General features: G+C 41.0%; 1 protein-coding gene across 17 annotated transcripts in view; it reads right to left on the bottom strand.

The window, feature by feature from the left end:
- Positions 1-12155, bottom strand: part of KALRN (kalirin RhoGEF kinase) — a 656868-nt gene that overhangs the window by 221738 nt on the left and 422975 nt on the right. For all 17 annotated transcript variants that reach the window (XM_059391106.1, XM_059391108.1, XM_059391110.1 and 14 more), the window contains 2 exons: positions 6611-6680; positions 4158-4247 (listed from right to left, as the gene is read on the bottom strand). In XM_059391106.1, coding sequence (XP_059247089.1) covers positions 4158-4247; positions 6611-6680 — 160 coding nt within the window. The remainder of the gene's footprint in view (positions 1-4157; positions 4248-6610; positions 6681-12155) is intronic.

The following is a 12155-nucleotide window of genomic DNA, read 5'->3' as shown; positions in this document are numbered from 1 at the left end:
AATGAAAACATATGACCTTATAAAAACTTACGTATGATGTGTATAGCAGTGTTACTGATAATAATGAAAAAGGGAATACAACCCAAATGTCCATCAATTGATGAATGGAAATATACGATGGGATACACACACCTACACAATGGGGTATTACTGGGCCATAAAAAGGAACGCAGTGCTGATACACACTGTAACACACATGAGCCCTGAAAGCATTATGCTAAGTGAAAAAAGTCACAAAAGAACATATATTACATGATTCCATTTCTATGGAACATGTAGACCTATAGAGATAGAAATACGAATCAAAACCACAATGAGAGACCACCTCACACCAGTCAAAATGGCTAAAACGAACAAGTCAGGAAACGACAGATGTTGGCGAGGATATGGAGAAAGGGGAACCCTCCTACACTGTTGGTGGGAATGCAAGCTGGTGCAGCCACTCTGGAAAACTGTACGGAGGTTTCTCACAAAGTTGAAAATAGAGCTACTGTGTGGCCCAGCAACTTCACTACTGGGTATTTACACTAAAGATACAAATGTAGTGATCTGAAGGGGCATGTGCACCTGAATGTTTGTAGCAGCAATGTCCACAATAGCCAAACTATGGAAAGAACCTAGATGTCCATCAACAGATGAATGGATAAAGAAGATGTGGTCCATATATACAATGGAATACTATGCAGCCATCAAAACCCCCCAAATCTCGCCATTTGCAAGGACATGGATGGAACTAGACAGTATCATGCTAAGCGAAATAACTCAATCAGAGAAAGACAATTATCATATGATCTCTCTGATATGAGGAATTTGAGGGCAGGGTGTTGTGGAGGGTAGGGAAGGAAAAAATGAAACAAGATGGGACCGGGGAGGGAGACAAATCATAAGAGACTCTTAATCTCACAAAACAAACTGAGGGTTGCTGGGGGATGTGGGGGGGGGCGGGGTGGAATAGAGTGGCTGGGCTATGGACCTTGGGGAAGGTATGTGCTATGGTGAGTGCTGTGAAATGTGTAAGCCTGATGATTCACAGACCTGTACCCCTGGGGCAAATGATACACTATACATTAATTTAAAAATAATAATTAAAAAAGAAAATAGATCATTGGGTTTTTTGGGCTAAGGACTGGGGGGAGGATGAGGTCGGGATGACACTAAAGGGTGTGGGGTTGCTTTCTGAGGTGATGGAAATGCCCTACAATTGACTGTGGAGATGGTTGGTCCTATCTGTGAATATACGAAAACTGTAAACTTGTTCACTTTAAATACACGTATAATTGATAGCTACAGCTCTATCTGTCCCTCTAGGTGTGTAACATGGGCTTGTCCTGAGCTAGGATCAGTGAGAACAAAGCACTTGGAGGAATACAGGAAGCACTTTAAAGACCCCCAAGATAGGACTTGCTATGTGGCCATGGAGGAGGGAATTACAACAATGGTCTCATTCCTGCCAACTATCCCAGAAAGTAGCAACTTTCTCACTTATCTGCCTCTTTCCCAGAGGTGTGCAGTTAAAGCAGGACTTGTCCATGGATGATGGGCGATCCATCGGGCAGCCCTACTCTCTGGGCCAAGGAACACTGTGAGTTCACCTGGGGAATCTGGCAAGACAGCACAGGCAGTAACATACTGTGCTGCCCCTCCCTCTCTGCCAGCCATGGTAAGGCTGCATGAGGGGCAGTGAGGGAGGTCTTGCCTCTGGTGGCTGGGGCAGCCCAACCATGCTCACTGGTCACCACAGCATCAAGCATCATGGCCTCCCAGCTCTCACATCTGAGGTAGAAAATTCTGGATCATGGGAATGTGTATCCCTTTCTAGAGCTTCAGTTTTCTGCGGACTGTTTACAATAATGGATACTAAAATACATAATATATTAATATATTTACTAAAGGCTTGTGTCTTTTATAGAATAAGGGCCTAGAGCAGATATTTTCTATGTGTAGAGTTTAGGAAACCCTTTCTGACAGAGAGGGGAAAAGTTACAAATATTATGCATTCTGGAAAGCTCTGGGAACAATCAGGAGAGTTTACTGCTCTCCCTTACCACCTCTCTATGCTGAGCTCTAGGAACTCCTACCTCATGGACTGTCTTTTCTGGTTTCCAGTGTCTCATCAGTCACTACATTAGAAATGGGGGGGGGGAGGCAGGGATAGGGTGCAAAATTTGGGGGTATATCTAACTTACTAGTCAAAATCTAGAAATTGGCTAGAAACAGGGGTATGATGAATATAGGACTAAAGGAAAATACAGATTAGCACCATATACTATGATGTGTACAAAAGGAGCCAGGCAAATCATCAGCCAACCTCAAGGGGCCCACAGGTGGAAGGAGGTGTGTGTAATGGAAGGGTACACTGTGAACCTGCCAAAAGGCAAATTGTTACCAATGCTATAAGACAGATACAAAGTATAACACAGGCATAGAGAAAGGGAAGGATTCATGCAGGAAACATTTGACCTTTAAAGGATAGAAAGAATTCTGAAGAGTGACTGTGTGTGTGTGTGTGTGTGTGTGTGTGTGTACGCACTCGCGTAAGATACAGAGAGCACTGCGAACAAAGGTGAGGAAGCAGAAGAGTCTGAGGCATGCTCAGAACACAGGGCCTGTATGTTTAGAAAAATGCTAAGTGGAAGACAGGACACAGAACATTTAAAACTTCACAGAGACCCTTCTGGATACTGTTGGTGAATAACATCTTAAGAAAAACACATTGTTGACAAAGATAACAGTGGTAATATAACATCCAATATGATACCCAATAAATTCTGATACCAAGCTAAAGAAGAACTTTTCTTGAATTTTCCTTTTTTTTTTCTGGATCAAATCTAACCTCAACAAAATTTCAAATTGGGATGCTCAGGACCATTTCTCTATTAACACTTAATTATAAAAAGTCATGTATGCCTTTTCCCTGTCTGGCTTTCTCCCATTCAAGGGTCATTCCTTCAAGGAGCAATAAGACACTTGTGGAATCATTTCCGTTATGGCAGCACGAGGCTAGAAAGATGCCCAGAGGTTTATTTTGTAGACTTGACTATGGGAATGACATTTAAATGTCTGTATTTCTCAAGATGCCCAGAACACCATCTTCCCTACTGGAAATACTCCAATATTTATGGGAAAAATGAAAGCAGAGAGGCAGGAAGACCGAAAAACATGAAAAAGTTCTGAATTTCGTGTTGTTGTTTCTGATAGGACTAGCGTAATGGGTGTCACTGTTACAGTCTCTCCCTGAACTTTCTTGTCTCCCCTCATTTCTTCTCCTTATTCTTCCCTTATATCCTGCATGGGCCCATTTGATTCTGTTTACCTTGGAGCTGACAAGTTACCCTCCGGGGACCAGCACTATGGAAACTTAGAGCATCATTCACAAACAGCCCTGGACCCTCATTCTGAAGCGAGGGATGAGACAAGGCCCATTGGCGCCCACTTCTCTTGGCTTCCATTATAGCAGAAGTGCTCAGCCCTGGATTTGCTTACTCTCACCTGGAAGCTTTTAAAACTCTCAAAGTCCAGGCCAAATCCAAGCCAATCATATCGTAATCACAGGGGTAGGACCCAGGAGTCAGCATTTTTCAAGGTTCCCAAGGTAATCCGAATGTGTAGTCAAGGTTGAGACAATCACACTGGAGTAGCACCTCTCACACTTGAGTGGGCACTGGTCCCTGGACGGCTTCTTAACACTCAGATTGCTGGGGTTTAGGGGTAGAGGTTCTATTCGACAGACCTGGGTGTGGGGAGGGTCCAAAACAGGCATTTCTAACCAGTTCTCAGGTGACGTTGATGTGGCTGGTCTGGGGACCACACTTTGAGAACCCCTGCATTTGAGGGAGCTTCGCATGAAGCTGAAGTAAAACATCTTAACTCCTGTGCCATCGTTGGTCTCCTCTACACATGGGATTTATAGCTAGCTCAGTTTGGTGTTGAGGCATGCAGGGCAAATGTGCCTTGTCTAAAACCCCAGCTCTTGAGATGGGATAGGGTAAAACAAAAGACAAACACTGCTTTTGTTTGTCTCCATGCTTTATCCATGAGATAGAGGCTTGGGTGGCCAAGAAACAATGAGCAATAAAGGACAAAAACCCATTTTCCCAAAGTAGAGAAGCATTTCCACCTGTTCATCCATGGCTCAAGAATGGAAAACTATGGCTTACATCAAAGAAGGTGCCTGCGTGCTCCAGGATCAGCTGGTTGGAATCAGGCTTGTTTTTACAGTAGGTGACGTACATCTGAAATTTGTCTGCCTAAAAAGAACAAAGGCAATCATAGATAAGCATCCATCCCTTGCTCCCTTCTGTTGACTGGGTGCAAAGGGCCCAGCAGGAGTTGTGCGGTGAAAGCCCTCAGATGTTGTGTTGCACAGGATTACCTGTGGCAAATGTTCTGGGCTTAGCAGGCCCATGTTCCCCCTCAGAAGCTTTGGAATGCTTCTCTCCTACCTGCAGGTGGAGAAAGCTTGCTGAAAGTGAGCTTGTTTTAATCCTAGTCTGCACTAGAAAGAATCAGAAAAGCCAATTCACGTAACTTATTTTGAAATTGGATGGAATTTATGTAGACTTTATCCTTTTTTTGGATTACCTACAATTGTGCTTCCCCTCTGGAAAAACTGACAACATTTGCTCTAAAAACAAAAACCAAAGAATGCAAACAAAGGGTGCCCTCAGCAGTAGATGTGCTTGTATTCCAAAGTTCTCTGTTGGGGGACGTTGGTAGGCCATGCCAAAACCAATGTCCAGGGAAAGGAAAGCAATATGACCCTTTGGGGAAGGGCCTGAACAATGAGTTCTAACCAGATTGTTACTGCAAGCCAAGAACCTTGAGCTTGGTAAAAATTCATTTTTTGTTTTTCTTAGGACCCTCCGGGTTAGTGCTACATGTCCTTACTCCCAGGAAAGGTATGTGTATTTTAGCCACCAAGTACCTTTCCCATTTGTGAAATGCTGTCAGTGTTGGTGCCCACAGAACACTTGGGATGTCCTCTTCTGAGAAAGCAGCCCAGCTATGTGTTATTGCAGGTCTCATTCATGCCAGCACTTTGCCAAGTGCTTTTCATATATATTAACTTATCTGGTCCTCCTGAGAACCCTGTGCGGTGAACTCTATTATTATCATCCTCATTTTACAGATGTGAAAACTGTGGTTAAGTAACTTCAGATTCCCACAGCTAGAAAGTGGCAGAGCCCAGGCCAGCTGATTTCGGGCTTCTTGGTCATAACCATTGGTTTTTAATACACTGAAACAACTTCTACCCTCTTATGTGAAGATTATGAGACTTATGAAAATCACCTTGGGATAATTCTTGGCAAAATATGCATACTTTATGCAATCATCAAAGGTTTTCTGAAACCAATTTTAGGGTTTATATACTACGTGGAGGCATTGATCATCCCTAAGACATGCTGATAAATCATACTTACGGTTGATTGTTAGGCAGATCCAAAATCTGTATGAAACAATTTGTAAACAAACAAACAGACACCCTCAAACCCTTCACTTGTTTTTTCTCTACACTGGCTCTGCAAGGGATCATAAATTATTTGTTTATCATCATTAATATGAACTGTGCATGGGCCCACGTATTTAGAGGTGGAAAAGTGTATTAACACAAATAAGATGGTAGTCTATGGCTCCTTAAGAAATAAGAATATGCCAGGAAGAAAATGTTAATGTTTTATGGTAAAAAAACAAACACACAGACAAACAAACAAGCCAGGTCCCAAGTTGGGGGACGGTTTGTGATATTTACTACATGCCAGTGGACTAGTCAACCTTCTAGGTCAGCTGAATTGTTTTCCCCTATAAAATACACAGCATAACCACAGCCCAGCCTACTGCATAGGCTGTTGAGAGCATCAACTCTGTATCATGAAGACATTTTGAAAAGTAGCCCATTTTGAGTGGAAATTTTGATGAGATAATTATTAGCTAGAACTCCTGACCCTGGGAAGGAGTTCTACATCGAGCTGCATTTAGTATCATAGGCAGACCTCCCTGGAGATGCCTGTACTCCTACCATGAATCTGAGATGCTAATGTGGAGATGCTAATGCAGACTAAGATTTCCATTTATATAATCAGAACTTGGTACATTCAGGCCATTTACTTGGTCCACAACAATAGCACCAGGAAAGAAAATGATCAGATACAAATTTTGTAGGTCAGAACTGGGATGAATACCCATGGAATCTTTTCTTCCCTATTAAGGAAGACTATGTAACCAATTGTTTGGTGGATTCCTAAAGGTCTAATTTCCCAATCCTTACCCTGCAAAAACAAACAGAACAAAACCAGTGCATAGAACGGGAGTAGTGTGTCTATCAAGTGGTGATGTTTTTCCACTCTCCTGATGTCTCAAATTTTAGAAAGTTCTCGAAGAACTTTATGTAGAGCATGGAAACAATGTCTAAGGACTTCTCCCAAGGAGGGAAATGGGATGGACTGCTTCTCTCAGATCTACTTCTGCCCTTTCTCCTGAGTCCCTGGTCCCATGTTAGAATGTCAGTGACACCAATCCTCAGCTCAGGCACCGAGCAGTGATGCCATCCAACACCGTCTGCACTCCTGAGAAGAATGGTACAGTGGGAGAAGAAGGATTTCAAATCAGTTACCCAGGTAACAAAGCAGTGTCCCACATCCTCAGGCAGCTGCTCGTACTTCTCCAGCTCTTTGAGGAAGATGCTGCAAGGGGAGAGAAAGTCTGGATCAGAGACATCTCTGCATTCTGCCTCCCTCCTAGCCAGAGGATGATACTGAGGCCATACACTCTGCATTATCTACACATGGCTTTTCCACTCTCTAAGTGACACATGGTGAGGAGTGGTTTTAAATAGATCAGAACTGATTTCATTATAATTTATATTAACTGATTAATTAGTGCTACTTCAAATTGTATTGTTTCCCTTAGGGATTTCTACTTCTCGAGCTGAAAAGCAACTAAATATTATACTTTGTTGGGGCTTTCATTTTAACTGCAACTATGAATCTATTTTTATACAAGTAATCTGAATACATTGTAACAGTTAAAATATATATAAAAATATATAGAGTATATATATATATATATATATATATATAAAATATATAGATAGACATCAAAAAGAATGAAATAAATATCATCTATGATCCCAGAGATGAAGTGGAAACGTTTTGAATCCTGCAAACTTCTTTCCAATTCTTAACCTTCTTCTCCTGGCAGCTACTCTGTGCTAAAAATTCTGAGTTAGTGTTTCCGAATGCAGACATCATCAGGAAAGAAAATTCAATGGGGAAAAGTCATAATATAGTTGAAAACTGAATTGAATTACTATGGAATCATCTGCCATGGTGGATATCCATGCCCTTGGCTTCTATCTTTGTGAAGAAATAATGAAGGGTTGACTAAACCAACTTCAAATATGTTAAGCAACTGGTTTGAGCTTAGAGAATTCAAACTTTAAAGAGCCAGCATCACTGGAATGGAATTTGCTTTTTAACAATCACACAGGGGCGCCTGGGTGGCTCAGTGGGTTAAGCCGCTGCCTTCAGCTCAGGTCATGATCCCAGGGTCCTGGGATCGAGCCCCGCATCGGGCTCTCTGCTCAGCAGGGAGCCTGCTTCCTCCTCTCTCTCTGCCTGCCTCTCTGCCTGCTTGTGATCTCTGTCAAATAAATAAATAAAATCTTAAAAAAAAAAAAAAAGAACTAGTATTCTAAAAAAAGAAAAAACAATCACACAGAAGTTTTAAAATAAAAAGTAATTATGATGCTGGGTGGGGGCGGAATGTACTGATGGAAATGGAAGATGTAATCTTTACAAAATGCAATGTGACAATATCTACCAAAATTTTAGAAATGTATCTATCTTGTGTTTCTGTAACTTTAACCCTGGAAAATTTCCTATATATTTTAATTTACATATATACAGGATGACATAAACATGCGCATCCATGGTGGTACTGCTCGCAATAGTAACAATAACAGGTAGTCTATAGGTGACAAAGTAAACCGGACATCCACAGAACTGGATATTACACAGCTATAAAAAAAAAATGACAAGGCTTTCTATGTTTTCATAAGAAAGATCACAGGGCAGGCTATTAAGTGAAAAACTGCACAATGTGGAAGAATGTATACAATATGGCCACCTTTTATCTAACTAGGGAATATGTATTCTTATTTCCACCCCAAGAAACTAATGGTTGAACGGTATAATGTCAGTTAGGAAAGGTAAGTCGTGAGATCCACTATAGAGCATCATAGTACCTACAGCTAACAATACTGTATTGTACACTTAAAGTTTGCTTAGAGGTGAAATGTTACATTAGGTGTTCTTTAATAATAATAAAATTATTATTAATAATAATTATATTGAATTCAATATTGAGTTGAATATTGAATATACTGAATTAGACTGAAAATAATGATAATGATTTAAAAGTTTCCTCTGGGAGGTGATATGTCCATGGCCTTGAAGATGGCAATAATTCCATGGGTGCACGCTCATCCCTAAACTTATCAAGTTGTACATTAAATATGTACAGCTTTTCACATGCCAATCATACTTAGATATGGTGGTTTTAAAAAAAAGGTCATTACCATAGGAAACCAAGGAAAGGCACAGGGTAGATAAAGATAGTGGTGGGTTGGATTTCTCAATCTATATTTTTAAATTTAGGTTTGATTTTTGAAATAATTCCAAAAATTAAAAGATACAAAGTAGTTCTAAATCATTGCATACTTACTTCTATCTTTGGGAAAAACAAATTTTATTGATTTGACTTGCTCTGCATGGCTCCAATCATCTAAGCATTCTGGGAGTATCTTATAATTACAGTTAGTTATGGGTTCTGCTTAAGTGTTACTTATGTTCCCCCCCCCCCTTCAATGACATAGGAAACTGTTGTTTTTAGTTTTAGTCCTATGTGGAAGGCTACAATGTTAATGATTAGTGGGATCACAGAGATATAATTTTTTTCCACCTGCGATACAGATTTTTCTGTAATAAATGGACATTGCTGTTGTAATAAGAAAAAGTCACTTAAAAATTTTGGGGGATTCCAAGCAGTACCCATTTAATGAAATCAACCTTCCCCTCACATGTGAATTTTAGACCATCCTGATTTAAATCATGGAATGGAAGTAATTATAATGCAATTTGGGCTTTCAAAACACAAATACACAGTGCTTGAAAATCAATGAGGTATGCTATTTCCCACTACTTTTAGAAGAACTGACATACATGTATTTAATAGGACTTCTACAATAAAAATAGGAGAAAAATTATGTAATGCTGTAATTGAGGATCAAATTTTTTTATCAGGCCAAAAAGGAAATATCCTGTTTTTGCTGTAAGAGAAGCAATCTAGGAGCACCTGGGTGGCTCAGTCAGTTAGGGGACTGCCTTTGGCTCAGGTTGTAACCTCAGGGTCCTGGGAGTGAGCCCCACACTCCCTGCTTAGCAGGGAGCCACTTCTCCCTTTCCCTCTGCCCCTCCTTCCTGCTTGTGCTTTCTCTCAAATAAATAAATAAATAAAAATCCTTTTCTTTTTTAAGAGAAGCAATCTGGTTCTCCACCATATCACCTCATCACTGAATTCTAAGAGATATTTATTATGTGGTCCTTCTCCATGAGGAACACTAAGTAATATAATATATAACATCTTCAGGAGTAGTTTTCCAGAAGGTATTTATATGGTCACTCAATTTAAATCTCAGTAAAGACAATACATGCCATGATGGACTGAATAGGGCCTGGGGTGGGGACTAGAATGACTTGGTGATTGGGGAGAAAATCTTTTTTTTTTTTTTTTCAAGATTTTATTTATTTATTAGACAAAGAGAGAAAGAGATCACAAGTAGGCAGAGAGACAGGCGGGGCGGGGCGAAGCAGGCCCCCCGCTGAGCAGAGAGCCAAATGCGGGGCTCGATCCCAGGACCCTGAGATCACGACCTGAGGCAGAGGCTTAACCCATTGAGCCACCCAGGCACCCCTAGGGGAGAAAATCTGATGGGCTATTCTAAGACAACGATTGGTGAAAGAAAATGAAAGACTTTAAAGAAGGAAGGACCCAGGAGAGAGGCCCTGGAAGATGAGACAGAAGGGAGAAATGGAAGAAGCTAAAGGCCCCTGGCAGTTGGGATGAACCACCTCAGCTTGTGAAAGATCTCTGCTTCCCCATCTCAGGATCTCACTCCAGTCCCCTCAGCTCTGACTCCCACGGTATTTACGCTCTTCTACTTTGGGCTGGTCAAAGAAATGATATAACAGCCAGATCATGGCATTCCATACAGGAGACAATTCAGGGAGCGTTTTTTTCTTTCCTTAACTTATGACCCAAGGTCAGTGGCCTGGTTGTTTAAGGTTAATTTTAAACAAATGGTGGTAATTATCCCGATAGAACTGATCATTATCTAGCTGCTGGAGACAGTGCTAGGAATTTTCTTTAGAATCTTGGCAGTCTAAATAGAGCAATACCATGACTTCCTTGATAGTAGCTATCAAAACCCTATGAGAGGATGCTCAGTTTGACCATTTTCAAGAAATGAAAGCACTATAAAATGAATTAAATGGATAGAATATTATTTCTGTAATGACTGTCTTTCTGGAAAATGAAGGTTTTTAGCAGCAATGGCCATTAGCCCACCTTCTACTGATCCTGTGTCTCACTGTCCTTTCCTCCCACAGCCAAGCAGAAGTTAAAGAACCAGAGTTCCCTCTTAGAGCTGTGAGGGGGCTCTTCCAAGGCTGCATTTCCCTCATCTTTGAATAACAACCTCCTGGGGTTGTTGTGAGGATTTAATAAATCCATGTGGGTAAAGAGCCCACCCCAGTGCCTAGCATATAGTAGACACTACATAAACAGGGGTTCTTTAGGACCCAAGCTTTCCAATATTAACAAACTCATACCCCAATAAACATACATATTGCACTTTTCCCCATTTGTGGAGACTCATTCCTGGGGAGCTCTCCCCTAGGGGAGCCCCTGTTGGAAAATCTTTCCCTAGAACATATCCTGGGAAATCTTGATTGAGTGCTACAAAAATTAGATTCCAAGGTCATAGTCATTTACGTTTGGGAAGTGCTGGGCTGAACTGGTCTCTTTACTGCAGGGCTTCTAAAGACCTATAAAATGACGAGGAACATGAGAAGTGTCCACAGTAGATACAGTGTGCAACACCTCCCAAACTTCTTTGCAAGTTCTGGGGGCAGTATCAGACTCTGTCTCAAGGAACACTCCTGGAAAACCCTAGTGAGTGATCCCTACACCTGGCTGGGCACTACCCTCTCGGGGTTTGGATCTGAGCCTCTGCATTGACCAGAAGAGCTCCCTGGGTAATTCTATTGCATTGGGTCCATAGGTCAGCATTTGAAGGCAACTGCCTCATATTCCACCATGCTTCTAGTTGGCAGATAATGAATGACTCTGTATGATTTAATATTTTAATAGAAAAAACTAAAACTTAGAAAACTATCTTGTGCTGGGCAAATCAATTCACAACCTTGAGTAAGATATTCACTACCATCTCAATGTGATTGTTGAAGGCCATGTAGCAATATTAAACTCTGCTTTTTGATGTAAAGCTTATGAAGATGGTAGATTACATAACTCTGATCCATAACATTTCATCTACTTCAAGTAGGATGAGTTTAAATGAAAGCATGAGAGGTCACGACACCCTTCCCATATTGGCTCTTCCATAGCCACATCTAGGTCCTCACCATCTCAACAATTAAATGTAATGAATCATGAGAGAACAAGCAAAGCAAGTAGTTTCAGTGTTTATGTGAATAGCTGGGCTTCTTGTTGAAGTGCACAAAACTTTTAAAGAAATGTCAAAATCTAAGCAAAGTCATTACTCTATTAAATGACCATGATGCATTTTTTGTGCGATTACTTTCTAAGGAAAATGCCTCCCTCTGGCTTTGTACAGAATCCTGGGAAATGAAACCCATAGCATTTACTGACAGAAAAGCTTTCTGAGGCTTCTGATTAAGTACTACGGAAACAGCACCATTCCAGAAGTACCTTGAGTCATTCTGATTTTGTTCTTTTCTCCAAAGGTAAATTTGGTCTCTGGTCTCACCACTTCTGGAGAAGGCCTCACAGTGTGGTCCAGAAGATGGCCCTTTACATCAAGGGTGCAGTTTGTATTTAAAGGGGAATGTATTTGATGA

This window comes from Mustela nigripes, chromosome 2, assembly GCF_022355385.1.
Source record: "Mustela nigripes isolate SB6536 chromosome 2, MUSNIG.SB6536, whole genome shotgun sequence".
Lineage (NCBI taxonomy): Eukaryota > Metazoa > Chordata > Mammalia > Carnivora > Mustelidae > Mustela > Mustela nigripes.
The sequence above is the reverse complement of the archived record's forward strand: the minus strand, read 5'-3'. Positions and strand labels throughout refer to the sequence as shown.